Source organism: Chelmon rostratus, chromosome 18 (assembly GCF_017976325.1).
Source record: "Chelmon rostratus isolate fCheRos1 chromosome 18, fCheRos1.pri, whole genome shotgun sequence".
Classification (NCBI taxonomy): Eukaryota; Metazoa; Chordata; class Actinopteri; order Chaetodontiformes; family Chaetodontidae; genus Chelmon; species Chelmon rostratus.
Genome location: NC_055675.1, coordinates 6,426,951 through 6,447,213, shown reverse-complemented (window position 1 = coordinate 6,447,213; position 20,263 = coordinate 6,426,951). Strand labels below are relative to the sequence as shown.

The window sequence follows — 20,263 nt, the reverse complement described above, 5'->3', positions numbered from 1 at the left end:
AATAGATATATATTCTAGAATAGAATAAGAATTATATACTGGGTATAAAATACTTGTGTGTGTGTATATATATATATATATATATATATATATATATATATATATATATATATATATATATATTGGCTTTGACAGTATAGTGTATAGATCAGAATACAACAAAATGCAGGGGCTAAAGGGGAAAAACGAAACCCAAACTATTCTCGAGTCAAACACAAGAGTCCACCCTCCCCTCAACTTGAAGACCACCTCCAACCCCACCAAAGAGCCGCAGCTGTCCGTCCTACAGCATCCCCACCTTCACAGCCTCACAGAAACTCCTGGGGCCCTGTGCAGTGCAGCAGCTCCACCGCCTCCACCTGAGGACTCCAGCACCAAAAACCAACAGCACAGACTAGACCGCCTTATTCCAACTCATATACATATTTTGTTGTCGTGGACCTCAAGAGGACTGTCAGGTGGAGAAGGAGAAGTCAGTGTGGGGATACTCTGCAGCGCTCCATCATGCTGGTGATAACATGCGCGCTGTTGACGCTCGTCACCCTCCCCGTCAGCACCGCGTCGGAGGCTGACTCCTGCCCCGCTGCCTGCGAGTGCTCCGAGTGGAGGACTCACACAATCTCCTGCTTTGACATTGATATTCTCCCCAGGTTTCCAGCAAGCACGGAGACACTGTAAGTAGGCGTACAAAACGCGTCTGTAAAAGCGATTCTGCTTCTTTTTCTTCCCCCATGCATTTTGAATGTAAAGTGCTCTTAACCCCGAGGAAAAATCATTATAATACCATGAATATTCCTTCAAAGTGTTCCCACAGGGACTCTGAGGCTGTCTGTGATGTTAAGTAGTTATTCCACTTTGAGGTATTATTTACGTCTATGTTCCAGATGTCAGTGTGACTTGTAGTCTTGATTTGAGGTGAAATGAAGCCAATCTTGAAAAACATTATAGGAACACTGAACTCATGAATTATTGATAGAATTGTAAAAGTATGTTTTAATGACTGTAATGATTTATTCATTTGCACCATATTTTACTACAACCTGAACTATTAATCCATCATGCTAGCAATATTACACAGTAAGGCCCTTACATGTGACTGAACAGGTGAAAAAGACAACCTAAATTTCTAAAATGTACAGACGTTTTTTGGGTTTTGTTGTGCTTTGTGGTTTTTCATTCACCTTTTTGACTGTCATTACAAATACAAACCACAATACCTGGTCCATAAGTCTTGTAGATTTACTGTATTTAAGACCTGAGGACATATGAGGAGAGAGAGACAGTGACAGGGAGAAAAAGAAGAAACCCAGAACACAGACGTCCACTTCAGAGGGTTTCACATAAAGCTGTAGGGTTTGTGAATATGAGAGTCCACACTGCAGACATGCACTGTAGACAAGAGACATTTTGGAAAACAAAGGTGGCTGCTCGTCAGTGTTTGATTAAAACCTAGCGCTCACTACATCTCACTATCCCTGCAGTTCAGGACTCTTTATGAGAAAACGCACAAACATACCTGCTGACATTTATTCATTCAGCTTCAGTTAATTAACAGCCAAGCCAACATTGACTCACAATTATTCGGCCAATGGGTTCGTGTTATTCACCAGCAATCAGAGTGTATACAGTATGTGTGGTGAAGTGGAATCACAGTACGCCCACTTCCCTTTCCAAGATATAATAGTGTGCTAATCTTACTGCCAGCTAGTGCTGCAGCTAATGATTCTGTTCTATGATTGATTTTCTGTCCATTGTTTTTTGTAATAATTGCTCAGTCTATAGAATGTCAGATAATTGGGAAAAATCCCCATCAAAATTTGCGAGAGCCCCTGGCTTTACATCTCCTTTCACTCGTGTACTACACACATGATGAATTCAAGAAAATTAAACCGAACTGATCTGTGAGCAGTCTATCGTCTTGTTATCTGAGATCCCGAAGAATCTGTCAGGAATCCTGGCATCCGACATGATGTCAGGGTCACCTCTGAAAAATGTAACAGGGTTTTTACACTTCCGAAGTTGCTTAAGTACAGGGTGAAAATTATGCAATAGAGAGCAACCAGTTTGCCATGGCCTTGAGTGATGGAAACACATGCCTTTCAGAGGGACTCCGTGGCATGTGTGGAAACATAGAGGTGGAAGAGTTAGAGAGGGTATTTCCATTGAAATCAGCATTCTTGAATGGGAAATCAGACGGCACCTTTGCATGATATAAACTAAACTTTTGGCAACGTTTTTGTGGAAATAATAATTTAAAACACTGTTTTCCTGTAGCACTATTTTAAGTATTAACAATGAGTATCGTCACAGAGGAGGTGCACAGCGTGTTGCATTGCATTGTGCAGAGGGAGCGCTGAGACTGGCGGGTCATCACTAAGTAATGCAATGTCTCGGTTGACTACAGATGCTATCGTACAATGAGAAACAATCCTACACCTTTTCCAAAAACGAGGTCAGTGACATGTTGATCCATCCACAAATTGATCCATCAAACTTTTACTCGTGACATTTATAGCCGTGGTTGCAGCGCCGCTCAAGGGATGGCAATGTCGGTCTGTCTGTTGGATGGTCAGTCCGCTACTTTGGTCCAGACTGAAATGTCTCAATAAATATTGGATGGATTGCCATTCCATGTCCATTCGTCCAGTATTTTGGTTTAACAAAAGACATTCTCGTCAGCACTTTCTGCAAAATTTGAAAATAGGGGTTGACATTTTTGGTGAAATGTCTCTCTCTAAACATTGGATTGATTGTCATGAAATTTGGTACAGGTGCCCACGCTCCCCGGAGGCTGAATCCTACCCACAGTAGTGATGGTCCAGATAATCATGTCGCCCTCAGGATGAATTGTAATGAGCCATCTAGCGCCATCATCAAATCAAAATGTATTATTATAGTCCCACCAGCCTCAGCTGTACTTAGAGTTTAGTGCTGGTTAGCAAATGTTCCGATGCTAACATGCTAAACTAATATGGCGTTCATGGTGAACATTATAAATGCTAATATTTAGTACATTAACATTGTCATCATGAGTATTTTAGCATGCTTATGTTAATGCTGATGCTAAGTACAGCCTCTTGTTATTAAGATGGATAGACTTGTAGGATGCACACCTCCAATGAAGTAGAATTTAAGCATATAGGAGAGACTTATCATGCAGGTAGTGATGATTTTGGCATGTGTTACTCTTACACAAAATTCCTCTAAAGCACTGATGTAGAGCTCACTGGTGATAATTTAGGCTAAGGAGGAGGTTCTGCGCCATGTTATGATAATCGTCATTCCTTTCTTACAGTTTATTGGAACATCCCTCCATCCCAAACACCACTTTGCATCGCCTCCAACAGCACCCATCACATATAATTATCTCCCGATCGCTGCCCCAATTCACATGTCCACGTGCCCCGATGTCCCCTACGATTTCCTCACATGCCTGCCCAAAGTTTACCTAAAGCCCTCAGGAGGATAGAGAGACATGAAAGCATGCCACCAAGCACCGGACTGTCACCCCTCCTGATAAAAATATCTGCCAAATAAGCCCGAAATAGACTGTGTATTGAGCGGGATGTTCCAGCAGATGAGGCGTGAGGAAGTTTGATGTTGTTGTACTCACACTGAGAAATGAATGACCCTGCTGCCCCAGTCAGTACTCCGGCCTGCTGACTCTGGCAGGGCCTGGCTGTCAGCTCATTTGTGCCATTGGCCCTTTGTCTTTATTGTTACCTCTGCCAGGAGCTCGAGCTCTCAACTGTTAGTTTGTCTGTCTGTCAGCACGAGATTTCTCGTCACAGATTTCCATGAATTGGGCCGATGAAAAAAATCAATGAGATTTCTGCAGTGGCCTGGACTTGGAATTTTATCCTGCTTTCTGAGTTACATCTTTTAAAGCTTGCTTCTTTTCATTTGTGGACATCTGGGCTCTCAAATTGCTTTCAAAAGCCTTCTTTATAATACCATCATTTTGAAATGACCCCATTCTAGGCCAATTCTTTGCAACTTTCTGCACTAATTCTGCTATTAACATAAGAGTTTGATTAAAAATTCTTTTGTGGAGGAAAACGTGTGAAGTTCTATTCACAGACCAGAATGTGAATGCAAAGCAGACGTCTGCGCATGTTTGTGTGTGAGTGTGCATATGTGGATACTTAGAGTTTGGAGTCCTTTGTGTGTGCGTGTGCGTGCGTGCCTGTGTGTGTGTGTGTGTGGAGGTTACTCCATGTGTCACTGGGAGTCAGAGAGGTGGAAAGGAAAGCACAGACATGCTTAAAAGCCTGCGTAGCGTGACTCCCGACTGTGTCTGGACGATGCATTCAAATACAATATTTACCTTTTACAGCACATTTCTCAAACACCCAAAGAGTTCCATTTGAGAATAATTAAGAGGGAAAAAAAGACTTCAAGGGAAAGGGGGGAAAAACACGGCAGTTCCACTCCCTCAAAAACATCAGGATTTTTGGACTAGCGTTTAAACATGTGATAACTCATCGTATTCGTTACTCTTCCACCTCTCATCTAATGAGTGAAATTCTAACGCTGTTCCCTGAATGGTAACAGATGAGCGCTGGGATTAATTGTAAAGAAGTGGGACATTGAACATCACAAGCTATAGCTGAGATTACTGGAAATACTGACCATTCCCCAGCTATTAATCTGGACCGATGGGTCGTGTAATGGAAATAGTTACTGTGGCTTCATATTCTGCAATAATTATCTCACATATTTACGAGAAAACAAATAGTCATGTAATCTTTCATAAAACCTAGAAAGAAATTAATTTTTAATTAGAAGATAAATCCATTTGCACCATCACCGGACCCAACCACTTTTTTTTCTTTGCACAATCACAGGACATAAGATCAGAACAGAAAAATTAAATAGTAACTCCTTATCCAGGTATTCTAACTGAGAAGCCATGTTTTATAGAGACGGTATATTTCTACATGATAGGAGTTTACAGTGAGTCACACTGCAGACAGGGCAGGTTGAAATGTGCAGCAGAATATGTAAGTGACCCTTTCTACCAGCCACCACAGCCCATTACGCATCAGAATGTGACAGAGCCATAGAAAACACGGCTATGCTGCCAATCCACCGCTGACAATATTCAGAATTATGTGGCTTCTCCCCACTTCAAACTCAATTCCCGGCATGTTTGTTTTCTCGGGTTGGTATCCAAAATGACAAATCGGAGGGAGTGCTTTTCTCCTCGAGCCTCTGAGAGGGGCTCATTGGTCTTCTCCCCGCGCTCCTGAGAGAAAATGCATGCTGGTTATTTGTGTTTGAGCGCAGCGGCGAACCACCGCCGCCCTGACAGGGGTGTTTGGTGGACGGGTCTGCTCTGCGTCCCTCTGTTTGTTTGAGTTTGTCAAAGCGCGTGCGGGGCGCCGTGCTCCCGTGCCTACTGACGAACTAACCCCCCCACGAGAGCGTGATCCAGACTCATGGGCCAGATCTCAGCCACTGAATTAGTCTATTGTTCAACTGATGAACCAAAGGTGCACGGTGATGGTGGCTTTGGCTCGGCCGCTTTTTATACCTGCTTCCAAATGGATGCGCACGCTGTTGCCAGTTGAGGCAGGATGCGGTGGAACAAACACCGAATGTGCATCCTACCGCGGGAGGGCCGCAGAATACAACATGACATCGACACATGTGGCTACCATCTTAATCTCTTTCATCTATTATTATGTTGTGATTCCCAATTCCACCACAACTAAATCTGCAGCAAGATCACGGGAAAGAAATAACACATTTTCACGATTTAAGAAGAGGTAGAAGTGCCCATAATGTACTTTTGTTTAGCTTATTTCCCAAAATGTCAAACTGCTCATTTCTCTCTTTGAATTGTTCCAATTTGAACAACTTCTCTTTCTTTTACTCAGAAACGTGCAGTCAGCTGAAAGGGTTGATTTGTGGGTATACATCAGATTCTAAACATTTTCGTTTTCATGAGTTAACCCTTGGTTTTACAGTGTAACATTGGGCACTAATTTATCCCGAACAATGTGGAGGTCCACTTTAGCCTGCGTTTTGTACACTTAGGTCTTAACCTGAAACATTGTCCTAAACAGTCCCAGACGTTGTTTGATTTGGCTTCCAGCTCAGGTTCAGTCGGATCCAAGTCTTTGGTTTTTCCAGTGTTCCTAGAAGAGGGGGGTCTGTTTCACCATTTGCTTCAAAGAAACCTTTCATCTGACTCTAAAATTTATCATTGTTGGGCCTTTATCTCTCATTCCCTTTTTCTCCTCTCTCACCTGCACGCTGCCTCCTTCTCTCTTCTTGTCTAGAATTATTGGACAACTGTAAAGACAAATATTCCATGTGAATTTAACTTTTTATTTTAACTTTTTTGATAAGAGAATCACTTTCATTACAAAGACAATCTTAAGCGTTTTTACAATGCTCTGGCCATCTTATTGCACTGAAAATTTCCACCTGCCAGATTTTAGTCTCGTCCGTTCATGAAATTGTTTGACACTTTGGGAAGTTTGACTTCCTTGCTGAGGGTTAGATCAGAGGATTGATACCACTCTTATACAGGTAAGTTAAATATGAGGCTACAGCCAGGAGATGGTCAGCTTAGTGTAGAGGCTTGAACCAGGAGGAAAAAGCAAGTCTGGCTCTGTCCAGTGATAACCCAATCCAGCATCTACCAGCACCTCTAAGTCACCATCTAACACATTATAGCTCATTTGTTTAGTTTGTACAAAAAGTGTAAAAACAACAATATGTCATTTTACGAGGGGTTACAGTATGTGGCAGACTATTTCTTGGCCAAGAGCAATTGCCAGGCAACCAGCACTCCAGACCAGGAAATCATCTGGCACCGTACCCTCCATAAAACCATAATATGTCATTATCACACTTTTCTTTACAGATAAAGGATTTGGTGTGCTAATAATTGAGGTGCTGGGAGGCAAATTTTAAGATAACCTGCTGCTGGCTCCAGTTACATATTTATTGTCCAGATGTGAGAGTGGCATCTGTCCCCTCATCGAACTGCAAGAAAGCCAATAGGCGTGTTTCACCTTGCTGGTGATGCCAAAAACTCACTGAAGATATTCAGAGTAAAATGTGTTTGTGACAACTAAAACGTCCGTCCTTGTTTTCCAACCAGATGGCTTTTTGAGACCCGCCTGTCGTCCGTGCCAGCAGACGCCTTCTCCAGTATGGTCAACATCTCAAGGATGTGAGTGGCAGTTTCCTCCGCGGGATTATTTCATTCAAGGCTTGTGCGCTCTTCGTTAGCTGCTTTTCCGACACAAGCCCTTCACAGCCGCCATCATCCACCTGTTGTCTTTCAACTGCTTTGCTTAAAAGTGGGAACTTATCCCAGCTCCAAGCTGCCCGCCCCTTTCCTTTTTGTCTCCCACCCAAGCAGATGATATGCTCTCTGTTTAGTATCACTGCTGGCTCCTAATCACAGCTGGAAGCGCTAATGCATTCCTTCAATAGGAATGTTGGTCCTTCAACCGCAGCGGGGCTTGGACATGGGCTAGGTATTTCAGCACAGCTCTTTGGGTGTGTGGTGATTTTAGGCTCCCAGTAGAGGTGAAATCTCCGTGTAGAGGTAAAATATACATTTGAGCCTTGATCCCCAGCCGCTGGGTCTGACGTCTGTGTCCAAGTCATGCACGAAGGGAGAAGGAGCTGGTTTTCTGTAAGCCTCCACCCGCCACGAGTGCTCACAGTGTTTCCACTGACTCTTTTTTGTCCATCCAGATAAAATGATACACTGTGTGATAGAAAACCAACAAAACGTCAGATTTCCATATACACTTTTTTTTTTTAGGTTGTCAACACGGACGCGTGTTTTATTAGGTGCTCAGTAACAATTGTGTGTGTGTGTGTTTTTTTTGTTTTTTTTTCTTGAAAGTAAGTCATTTATGAGTTAAGCTCAAGTTCATGGTTTATTTGAAGAGCATACTTGTTACCAAGTAATAACAAATGGGAGCAGAGTGACTGATGACTGGGTAATGTATATGTGAGGTGCATACCTGTAAAATTGCCCGTGACTTTAGAGGCTTCAGGCAAGGTGGGTTGATAAATTCAGGAAAGAGCTGCAGCCTTTGGGATCATTTTTAGAGCCACACACTCAAGCTCATGTATGAAAACAGTCTTATGTTTCACTTGCATGTGGGCACACTACTTCATTGAACAAAAACAACATTATTTTGATATTAAACAGCCAATTTGTATGTTAGATTTAGTTTAAGCATTGTGTGTTTCTTTTAGCTATATATCGGTGGACATGACACTGCAGAGGCTGGAGAGGCACTCGTTCTACAGCCTGAGGAAAATCACCCACATGTGAGTAACTGAAGGAAAAGGACGTGCTCTTTATTGATCTGTATTGATTAAGCTGTTCCTTTGGTCTCTGGAGGGGAAAAAAATGCTTAATTCTGAACCTCGCCAGCAGCAATTGGAAGCATGGAAAAAACACATTAGACGCGTATTTCTACTTACTGCTCCTCATCAGAGTGGTATAAAGCAGTTTGCCTCACTGGCAACTAAAGAAATTGAAAAAGAACACCCTGTTGTGGGATTACTACATGCAAATTAGGTGAGAAACAATTCAATTTGATGAAATCTGGAGCATTATTACTGAGCCTGCTCTGAACAGGCGGCGAGAATAAGCATGTTAGAGCAGAGAGGCCGAACAACAGCCAGTATTTGGCTGCCGTCCTCTTCTTCATGCTCCAGCTCTCGTTGAAGCGGCTCAGGGGAAAAAGTCTAGCAAGGTGCACTCTATTCTCAATTATGGGATAGAGATTTATGGCCGAGTGTCTGGGTGGACCACACACTTTCCAGCAGAACACCTCCTAGCACTTCATATATTACTGCGAGACTTTCCTGCCTATGTGAATGATTTGTTCCAAGTTACAGCATCTTGTAGCACAGCATTTTGTGTATACGTCATTTGTTTCCACTCTTCAGTTACTGTATAAAATGCGGGAGTGTGTTGCCGGTTGAGGCAGTAACTGTAATTAGCAGCTCCACATATTAATTTGGCACGATTTGATGCACGTCTGCGTATCATTCGCAGATAATTTTTATCTTGATTATCCTTCCCATAGTCTAGTCTTTAGCCTTGTTAGCTGCTGAATTCCAGACATCACACTACAGACAGAAAGGATAATTCAAACCGCCAGCTGAGGGTTGTGTTTGTGTTCTGGTGGTGTATTTTGGATCTCCGGGGCCTATTTGCCACTGATTGGTGTGGTGTAGTGCCATACATCAGATAATGGCATCTCTCTCAGGTTTCCTTCAGGGTCAGACACAAATTAATGCTCTGCTTCCTGTTGGCTGCTTGAGGCCGACAGCAGCTGTGGATCCAGGACTGCAGTCGGAGCTGAGAACTCAGAGGGGGCTGGGGGAACTTCCCAACGTGCTACCATCAAGATAAACCAGCAGCTTTAAGAATTCTTCGCTTTTTACTGGGAAGCAAAAAAGTTTTCTAAATATTTTGGCACTGTGCAATAATGATTAACCTGTACATACACACACTTATTAAAGCTTCTGCATTCTCACTAATGTGTGGCACAAAGGAAAGTTGAAGTTAACAGTTAAAGCTGCAATAATCATTATTATCATATTAACTGTGGGTCTAACTAATATATGTAAATATGAAAGGAGTCGCTTGTAGTGATGCATTACTCGCCAACTCCGCAGTTTCCTTCAGCTTGATGGAACTTCGTAGCGCCTTTAAGCCGGTTGTTTTGGTGTTACGGCCCACAGCATAACTATTTGATGCAATCTCACTGTTCTCATAGCCCTAATTTTCCAGCTGCAGCTGTTTTCAGCTAAAACGCCCTCTGACAAACACACTGTGTGCTGCCTGCCCATTGACCAAGGAGAAAAACAGCTAAAATGAGAGAGATTATTGCACAGCAAACACATTCAGCTGAACAATGGCAAGGCCATTTTCCTACTTGATGATGGTACTGTTTACTTTGGCGTCATGAACCTGATTCGACTTTTCAGCAAGCCTGGATCCAAGAGCGCAGACCTTTTCAGATTGCTTAGTTAACATGACCAGCCAAAGAAAAGACCACCCACAGAAACACAAACTTAATCAACAGAAAATCCAAGTAAAAGGAAATCAATTTCTCAACAGCCCTCGTCGACTGACCCTCTGGAGGTCAAACAGTTGGGACAAAGATTCAAACTTCTCACCTCACCTGTTTGGTTCAGAGAGCTCAGGCCACGTTCACGCCAATATGATTTCATTTTAAAACAAAAAGGATCTCCGTTTAGAGCGTTTTAGCACTGTATCAGAAATAATCTCCATCAACACTAATACACCTGAAAATCAAATCAAATGACCATTTACATACACTAGCACACACATGCTCATGCTCGTTTTTTTCCCTCCTGCACACGTGGGCAGTAACAGCATAATGAAACGCAGCATTTAACTGCACAGACGACAAGGTCAGCAACACCTGTGATTCCTTGTCCATGCTGAATCACAGGGAAGACGAACCTCTCCCGCTCAGAGACTTCTATTGACCTGAGCACGTCTGTCTGCCGGGCTGAGTGTGGTTTGCCAGGTGTGTGAAGAAGGGCCAGCACACACGTTCCAGAGCACCGCATGGCTTCAGACAGCAGAGAGAGGCGTTTAGTCCAGCCCAGGGCGGACCAGAGTAAACACACTAATGAAGCACTAATTGGACTCTACTTCCGGCCCTGGCTGTCTGCACCGAGTTTCCCCTCTCTTGCTCACCGACACACACCTTGTCCTGTTCTGTCAGCAAGTTCTAAGACAGCGTGTGTTCCTGAATGTGTGTGCAAACAATTTCACAGTGGCCACCACACACAGTTCTGCCCATTACCTGTGCTTTCAATTCGTTAATTTTTATGTGCAAGTGCGTTTTTGGCTTGTCTGTTCTTTCAGAGAGATACGAAATGCAAAAAGTCTGAACTACATTGACCCAGAAGCTTTCAAAAATCTCCCAAACCTCAAATACCTGTGAGTATTCTTCACCGCATGCTCTTTTTTTGAAACTCAGACTGGTTTTGTCATTGAATTCCACATACTGACAACATTACGGTAACCCAAAAAATGAGCGGTGTATATTTAAAACGCTAGTCTGGCAATAATTTAGACATTGTGATCTATTCATAGCAGTGTGTAACAGTTTGGACAAGACAAAGTCATGCTTCCTCTGAATTTAATGCAGTGGTGCAGGTCGAGGTCAGACAAGTGACTGCACACTGAACGTTTCAGAAGAAATTCTATGTATTTGGCCTGAGAATGATATATGTCAACCTCAAATTCTTAACTCTTGGCTAGAAAATTATAGGTTGTTGTTTCCCTGTTGCAGGTCAGAACCTTGTACTTTAGCCTGATCTCGTGATTGGTTAAAAGTTCTTTAAGAATGCCTGGTTAGTTCCCAGACAATCAGACTATTTGGTGTCACAAATAATTAATTATTTAATTAATTGCCACTAAGTGAATTGGGCTAGTTATTATTAAATAATTTCTCCTAATAAATTAAGATCTTTAGGAATGTTTTGTAATAGAAATGGTCACTGTACTTTTGCTTGACACTGATATAATCCCAGAGAGGGTTAATAATAAGAAAATCATATACCATGTTTCATACCATCTTTAAAGGAGCTTGTTTAGTCTGTGTATCTACTGTTTGTCCTGACTGTTTCTATACTCTTGCCGTTCAGGGGAATTTTCAATACCGGCCTTACCTTCTTCCCTAACTTGGGCAACATCCACTCTAATGACATGAACTTCATACTGTAAGTTGCTATAACTTTACAACTTTTACGCTAAGCCCACTAATCAATATTTATGCTCGCTAAAACCGCTCCTTGTAGCATTTTAATGTCAGCAATTCATCGGCACGTTAATTCGGAGCCATTACTCCGAATTGAATCATAAACCAACAATACTGTCAGCAAGACGATAAGCCTTTTCAGCTTTCTTATGCACTATATTTTTTACTGTTTAAGGAACAGAAAGATGGATGCATTCTTCCATGGCAAAGAGAGCTTTTCATATTTTTTTTGCAGTGTCAGAAGGAAAAAAGACTGAAAAAGGGGCACATTGTTGTAGGGATTACAGGAAAAGTGGTCTCCGTTTTGAGAAATGCTACCACTAACAAGACCACGCTTCCCTTCATAAATTCGATACTGTTATTGACATACAAAATGTTACATAACCAGGTTGTGTGCACGTGCTTGTGTGTGCGTCTTTGTTTTTGCGTCAATAAGCATCTGTCTTTCCACGTGTAACCATCTGCATGAAATGAGCTACATCTACACACACGTGTTCACATCTGGGTGTCATCACCCTCTCAACTCTATCTAATTTAATTTTCCTACTGAGCCATAATACTTGAAAATACATTCATCAGCTACATTCCTCGCTATTCCACTCTCCTCAAATCAGTGTCTTTTCCGTTGCAGTGAAATTGTTGATCACCCCTACATCACTGAGATCTCAGCCAACTCATTCTGTGGCATCACCAGCGAGGTGCTGACAGTGTAAGAGATCTGCAAGAGCAACCACACGCATGCACACGTGCAGACACACACGTACCTATACTGTACGTAAATGTACAAAACAGAGTAAATCATACACTTTTATACAAAATGCATCAGGGAAATGTGGACTTGATTTAGTAAACACATGGTCAGTGCTACAACACTGCTGTTGTCCTTTAACCCAAAATCCAATCCAAACCCTAAAATAGCCACTAGAAGAAGTGGGGATTGGCCAAAATGACCTCACTATGAAAACATGTCCTCACTGTGAACTCAGTTGAAACTCACTAAGATAGCAAAAAAACAAGCACACAGACACTCCTACACAACAGGCTATCACATTTATGTAGTTCGGTCTGGGAGCAAGGGAAGAGGGATTGCAACTTTAATCCTCAAAACAGCACGTTACAAAAACTGCTGGGCTAAAAAACGCAAAATTGCACAGCCAGACCTCATCAGACAATGTGAAGTAAGTAGCTCCCACTTATCTCTGTCACTGTGGATGAAGCATCCACAAATGGAGAATATTTTCATTCCATAGATTGGTTATTAAACCAAAAGAAACAAATTCCACCGGGTGCTATTTTCTCGTGTTACAGTATAAACGTCTTTCTTTCCAGGATGCTGTATGGAAACGGCTTCAGAGAAATCCACCATCATGCCTTCAATGGGACCAAGCTGGATCAAGTGTAGGTCTTTTATGTTATGCGAACCCCTTAAAAACCTTGTTTAGCTCATTTGAAAACTGTTGCAGGAATAGTTGGACATTTTGGGAAATATTCTCATTTGTTTTGTTGCAGAGAGTTAGATGAGAATACTGTTGCCACTCTAATGTCTGAACAGTATATGAAGCTACAGCCAGCAGCTTAGAAACAGCTTGCCTGGCTCTGTCCAAAGCATACAAAATCCACCTACAGTAATCCTTGCAAAAAGCTAGCCAAACTATTTCAACAATTTCTAGCCTTTATGCTAACGTCAAGCTAAGCTAACTGGCTGCAGGCTGTAACTTATTTATCATATTTATTCATTTATCATGCAGAGATGAAAGTAGTATCGTCTCATCTTACTCTCAGCAAGACACTGAATAAGCACGTTTCCCAAAATGTCCAAATATTCCTTCAGTAATTTTGTTCATCGATTTTCAGACACATGATAATATTACACTGAATAATCAGAGCAGGGTTACAGTGTTGTTCCCTGTGTATTATGTTCAAGAGTTATTTATTATTCACTTGATAAGCTTTCTCTGTTTTCAGACATTTGAGGGGTTTTTTTTTTTTTTTTTTTAATCTTTCACTAGGACACCAACATCAGTCGATTCAGAGGTTCTCAAAAAATTAGGTTGCTCAGTATTTTGCCTGGATTAAGTCATTTCTGACATCTGGCATATGTAATTCCTTACCCAAAATTACACCAGAAAAAACAGTGGGATCACAGTTTGGTCGCTGCAGGCCTTCTCATATGTACTGAAAAAGGGCCAAAGCCCAGCTTTTGATTAGTAAGATCGAGTTCTCATGGGAAAATATGTTTCCAAAAGAGGGCATCGGGAAGTCTGCAGTAAGAGTCCCCCTCTCCCGTACACTCAGTGACACTGACCCTGTCTGTCTCAGACTTGAAAAAACCTATTTCACACTTGTATATTCAATAGCCTCAGTTGACTAAAAGGTGAGAGAACGGATAAGTGCTGCTTCCTTTTCCTCTTTTGTTGCAACATGTTTTCTTCCTTCTTGCCACCCCCTGGTCCAGAATCCTGCATATTCAGGATATGAGGTATTAATGATATTAATTTAAGCTCCCTCTCCTCTTTTACAACACCTACACACATCCCCGGTCCTTATAAGAGCCTAATTAAGCCATCGGTCGGTGACTAGTGAGTCTTCTCACATGTGTGTTTGTGTTGGCGACTGATCTGCTCTGAGGGGAGAACTGATCCCAGCGCAGCCTGACCAAGACAAACACACCCCTCACAGGTCTATTATCCTTATTAGATTTAAGGGATTCGGGGAGATGTGTAGTGAGGGTGCAGTGTGTTTAAAGAATATGGCATCAAATCTTATACTGTCTAATTTGAATCAACAACGTGAGTGAGACCTTTTTCTGTCATGTTTCACCTCTGAAATGTGAGAAAATAAACAGAGAAATGTGCAGTGATGAGGCTCAGGAAAATATTATGCCATGCCTCGCCTCTGTCAGTCTGATTGAAATGTGAAGGATTACTTTTCTCTTAATAAACTTAAATTTGTGCTTTCCTCTCCAGCGACCTTCACAGGAATAAGTACCTCACCAAAATGGATGAAAGGGCTTTTGGGGGCACCATCAGAGGTCCCATGCTTCTGTAAGTACCCGAAGGCTTCAAAATTTGAGCCACTCTTATAACTCTGTTCGTCATTACACACAGTTCTAACCACACGCGGTACTAACCTAACCTTTCAATCTCGAACCTAATCATCTCCAAGAGGGAGCCACAGTGTTTTAAACTCAGTTTGGTGATATTTCTTTGCAGATTTCATTTTTCTATTGCCTGATCTACTGTCTGAATAAATTGAATAAATGAATTTAGTTGATAAATTGGATCTTGGTAAAAATGCGGTGTTTGTTACACACTTTCTATTTCAAATTAAATGTTGAACTCATAAGCAAAATTACATTCATTACACTCAGGGGTTATAGTGCTACAGCCTTACATGGTCTGCTATGACCAGTTTGCAAACCTAAAATAGATATTGTTGCACAACTGACATTACCGCATCAGTTTGCTGACAATACATCTCTTCTCTGCTTGTGCTCCTGTGACACTATATGCTGTAATTTACACTTGTGGCTACAGTTGCTTTTGTACAAATTGGACAAATGAGATACAATGTGTTAATTAGTGAGGTCTAGGTATGCTTGCAAGCTGATTTAACTGGCCGCTCACTGTAAATTCATATTTACTAGACAGACAGTCATGAGAGTGGTATTGATCTTCTCATCTAACTCTCAGCAAGAAAGAAACGTATCACAGTTTCAATGATATTTTTCAAATTTACATATAGCAAATATGAAGGCATATATATTAATAAATAGCAGGCCTAGTTTAAAAATGTCATTATTCACAACATGTCAAACTACATTTCAACAGTTTCCTTTTTCATGAAGTGCAGACTAGATGAGACATGTCTGTGAAATGGGACAGCATATCATCAAAGAGTAAAAATCATTCCTCCACAGCTGTGTCCTTGACCGGGAAATCTGAAACGCATTGTGTGCAAGCGTGACGTTTCTTTGATACTGTGGTCCTGACCCGAGCCTCGTTTTTAAAGGTTTATTATGCCAAAACCCTCTACCACGGCTATCTAGTTGCTGTTATGGCTCAGATCTAGCCATTAAGTGTCTGGTTAGGTAAATGGAGTTCGTGTGTAGGTCTTCTTCCTCTGTTCCATTGAGGAGCATGTCCTGAGTGAGGTCACCTCCATGAGGTCATGAGCTAAACATCTGGGAATGACAAAATCAGACTGACACTCATAGAGTCTGTGCTGCCTTTTTTTTTCACAGCCTTACGCAATGTGCCCCATGAGAGGAAAAAAAGAGCAAAGGACAGAGAAGTGAGGAGAGAAAATGGGACTTAAAAAGGACAATTGAGCTCTTAGCAAGTATGAAATTGTTTGGCTTGTCTTTTATTTAATCAAATTAACCAGCAAATACAATAACTTAGAGGTTTAATGGGTTAGGAAACTAAAGAAAGCAAACTAGAACTTGGCCTCAACTTGGCCCCTGGAAAGGGGGAGTGTCCGGTGCTGAACAGCAGAATGTCCTGATAATGGGATCACACAGGATGTTGGTGAGATTGTCAATCCCCTGCATGTCTTCATCCTGATGAGGTTGAGCTGGCTTTGGCATGACGGCTGAGCGCAAGAAATACCGCATGTAATTGTTTAAAGATGATGAAAGAGTGAGGAGCTCACTCTAGGAACCAGATGAAGGGTGTTGTTTAATCCATCTATGGGCTCTCTGGTCTCATCATGGCTAGCTCCTCTGTAGGTTTGCACAGGTAGTACATTTGTTCCACTGTGGAAAGGTAATGGGTGGTTCTTTCAGGTAGTGAGATGATAGTATGGTACTCAGTATTATTTATGAGCATCCAGCAGGTGCATTCTTGTATGTTATCCAGGCTCCATACATTCCATGATTTGGTCACATGAAGTTCGCTCCAAAAAAAAAGGAAAAGTCAAAACATTTTAAGGTATTCTCATGATTCCACAGATGTCTGCTGTCTGCCTGGAAAGATAAAATTTTTGCCAGGGGCGAAACCAACATTTAAATCCAGTATTTCCAAAGACTACACCGACCACTGCCACGGCCTGTTCAGCGGTCTTAACGTACTGTATGTTCCAGCAGGGAAGAGGAGCAGAGCGGTGAAGTCTGTGGAAATACTTGGATTTGAATGTTGGTTTTGACCTGGGCAAATAGTTTATCTTTCCTGGCAGAAAGCATACATCTGTGAAACCATAAAAATACCTCTAAGGATGCAACGTGCAGGTAAAAAGATTGCTTATGGAAGACTATGTGACTGGGTCATGGAGTAACGACGTGCTAAAGTCACAAAGCGCCATGCATTGAATGTAACCCTTCACTTTACTTCATATCACTACTCTATCATTATTAAAGCCAAAAGTGAAAATCTGTGTCAATGCATCTAATGTATCCTGTTAAATTCTTTAATCCCCTTTCTGTCTTAAAGAGACGTGTCCCTAACAGGGATCACCTCCCTCCCGACCACAGGTATGGATTCTCTCCGGGAGCTGAAGGCGCGCAATGCATGGGCCCTCAAGAAACTGCCGCCCATCAAAACCTTCAAGCACCTCACTGTTGCCAACCTCACCTACCCCAGCCACTGCTGCGGCTTCAAAAACCTCAAAAAGAAACGAGGGTAGGCTTTCGTCAATTCTTCATTTTCAATCTGTCCAAAGTACTTATGAGAGTCAGGTGTCATGTGGAGGCATCACAAGAAATGCGTCCATAGTGTATAAAAGACAAACACCATCCAATAGAATGCTATTGTAGTCTGTGTTTTTCATTTATTTAGATGATCCACCACAGTGAGTGAGGCCGCCGCACTTGTATGGTGTGGATTTTGGCATTGTCTGAATCAACTCACTGACGTGTTTACCTATAACTTTTTACAGTGCTTCCATAATTAGTGTCAGTCATTGCTGTTATTATAGGAAGTAGGTTGAGCCAGACTAATAATGACTCTCAAAACAGGAATAACTTTTCTTGAACTGGACATATAAATTATTAGATTTGATTTGACACTTAGTGCTTGTGTGAATTGAAGCCAGATGTTTTTTTGTTTTTTTTTCTTATTTAGGACTACAGTGTTATGAACTCAATCTTATGTGTAATGTTTGCGTATATGTTTTTCAGATTTTTGGAATACATCATCTGTAACCTGACTGCTTTCTATGACCAGCATCACAAGCGCTCTGTGGGGCCCCTCCGCATGCCTTCCCTCCAAGGGGACAGTGTGGAGGAAACAATCCCAGACAGGGAGCCAAACGACGGAGGCCACAGAGAGTCCCAGCAAGACTGGAGGAGAGGTGACTTCCATGGCAGCCTCCACTACCACGCCTACTTTGGGGGCCAGCCAGATGAGGATGTGGGTTTTGGAGAAACCCTCAAGAACCCTCAGGAGGACACCGGCCAAGACTTTGACAGTCTTTCCGATTATGTGGTGTGTGAGGAGGGAGAGGAGGTCGCGTGTGCACCAGTGCCTGATGAGTTCAATCCTTGTGAGGACATAATGGGTTTTGGCTTCTTGCGAGTGTCTGTGTGGTTTGTGAGTCTGCTGGCTGTTTTGGGAAACGTGGTGGTGCTCCTGGTGCTGCTCACCAGCCACTACAAGCTCTCAGTCTCCCGTTTCCTCATGTGTCACCTGGCCTTCGCAGATCTCTGTATGGGCATTTATCTGTTGCTTATCGCCTCTGTAGACCTCCACACACGAGCCGAGTACTTCAACCACGCCATAGACTGGCAGACAGGCCCTGGCTGTGGACTTGCAGGGTTTTTTACAGTCTTTGCAAGTGAGCTGTCTGTGTACACCTTGACGGTGATCACTCTGGAGAGGTGGTATGCTATCACCTTTGCTATGCGGCTGGATCGTAAGCTGCATCTGCACCATGCAGCAGCTGTGATGTTAGGTGGCTGGATCTTTTGCCTCCTCCTGGCCCTGCTCCCACTGGTTGGGGTGAGCAGTTACCAGAAGGTCAGTATCTGTCTCCCAATGGACACCCAGTCCACAGTGGCTCAGGTCTACATCTTGTCAGTTCTGGTCCTCAACATCCTAGCCTTTCTTGTAATCTGTGCTTGCTACTTCAAGATCTACTGTGCAGTGCACAACCCTCACTATCGTTCTGGATCCAAGGATACCAACATCGCCAAACGCATGGCTGTCCTCATCTTTACTGACTTCTTATGTATGGCGCCGATCTCTTTCTACGCCATGTCAGCCATGCTGGACCGGCCGCTCATCACCGTCTCAAACTCCAAGATTTTATTGGTGCTCTTTTACCCACTCAATTCCTGTGCCAACCCATTCCTCTACGCCATCTTCACTAAGGCCTTCAGGGGGGATGTATTCATCCTCCTCAGTAAGGTGGGCCTTTGTCAGCAGCGTGCACAACTGTTCAGAGGTCAGACGGTCTCGTCAAAAGGCAGCAGTGCGACATCGCAGGTCCGTAAAGACAAGGATAAGTTGAGGAAGGGTGGAAGCCAGGAAGAGGTGCCCATCCACATGAAGAAGTGCTCTAGACATACCTACCACCATGCAGTCTGCCAGCAGACAAGCCCTGAAGAGAGCCAGAGCCTGAACACGTGAGCCAAAGATCAGCTCGAGGTCGTAAAACAAGACAGGTTCAGGTGGGAGAAGAGAGGCCTTGAAGTGTTTGTGGACATATCTGTTTGGATACTTAACAGAAAGCTCCAGTATTCTGTAGCTGCTTCAATTTTCAGGCCAAGTTCAGCTGTTTTCACAGTTTCAATTGTGATGAGTTGTTGAAAAATATCAAGTGACACTGAAATATGAGCCAGACATCATTCCACTAATACACTGTTGTATATGGAGGGACTGGCCAGAATAGAGCAGAGAATGTTAAAGAGTAAAGATAAAAACTCAACCATGCATGTATATATGAATAAAATCTGTTTTTTCAGTATCTTTATTATACTGTATATTGAGATAATTTCAAATTATCTCTCTGCAGTCTGTCATTGATACACAAGGAACTATAACAGATTTTCTGTTAAGTATTTTATTTTCCTGTGATAAGACATTTCTGAGGACCCCTATTTATACTTGGTTATTGTGCTCAAGGACCGCCTGCTGGTTCAGTGCCGTTCACAATGAAAACTTTATCGAGTTTTTGAAATTATAAAAAACTGCATTTCTTGTTGTCTTATCAGTACCTCTCTATATTATGTAACGACACGGTAGGTTTTGGTGATTTAGAGATGACAACAACACACGTTGTCTGAGATTTTTTGCTTATTGTTGTTGTTTTTACCTGAGACTGAAAAGTAAATATGGACATCTATTGTACTTGACTGTGATGCTGGAAAGGGTGTTTTTACAGTGCAAGTGAACTCTGAAAATGTCCACTTATATGGCTTATACCTGCACCAAACTGATGTATCACTTTCTTAGATTCATAAAATCTTTGTGTACTTTTGGTCTTTATGCTATTGTCAGTTTTTTAACACAGAACATAAATATTGTTGCATT

General features: G+C 42.3%; 1 protein-coding gene across 1 annotated transcript; it reads left to right on the top strand.

The window, feature by feature from the left end:
- Positions 1-439: 439 nt before the first annotated feature.
- Positions 440-20,155, top strand: tshr (thyroid stimulating hormone receptor). The gene is made up of 10 exons (XM_041958106.1): positions 440-674; positions 7,118-7,189; positions 8,236-8,310; positions 10,898-10,972; positions 11,683-11,757; positions 12,427-12,504; positions 13,125-13,193; positions 14,762-14,839; positions 17,225-17,413; positions 17,911-20,155. The coding sequence occupies exons 1-10, from the start codon at positions 505-507 to the stop codon at positions 19,358-19,360; spliced, it is 2,331 nt and encodes a 776-aa protein (XP_041814040.1). The 5' UTR covers positions 440-504; the 3' UTR covers positions 19,361-20,155.
- The last annotated feature ends 108 nt before the right edge of the window (positions 20,156-20,263 follow it).

Bases quoted from the DNA above. Each gene is read 5' to 3' on its own strand.
- tshr (XM_041958106.1), top strand. From the start codon at position 505: ATGCTGGTGATAACATGCGCGCTGTTGACGCTCGTCACCCTCCCCGTC. The intron at 675-7,117 runs GTAAGTAGGCGT...TTTTCCAACCAG, and splicing joins CCAGCAAGCACGGAGACACT to ATGGCTTTTTGAGACCCGCC. The intron at 11,758-12,426 runs GTAAGTTGCTAT...TTTCCGTTGCAG, and splicing joins AATGACATGAACTTCATACT to TGAAATTGTTGATCACCCCT.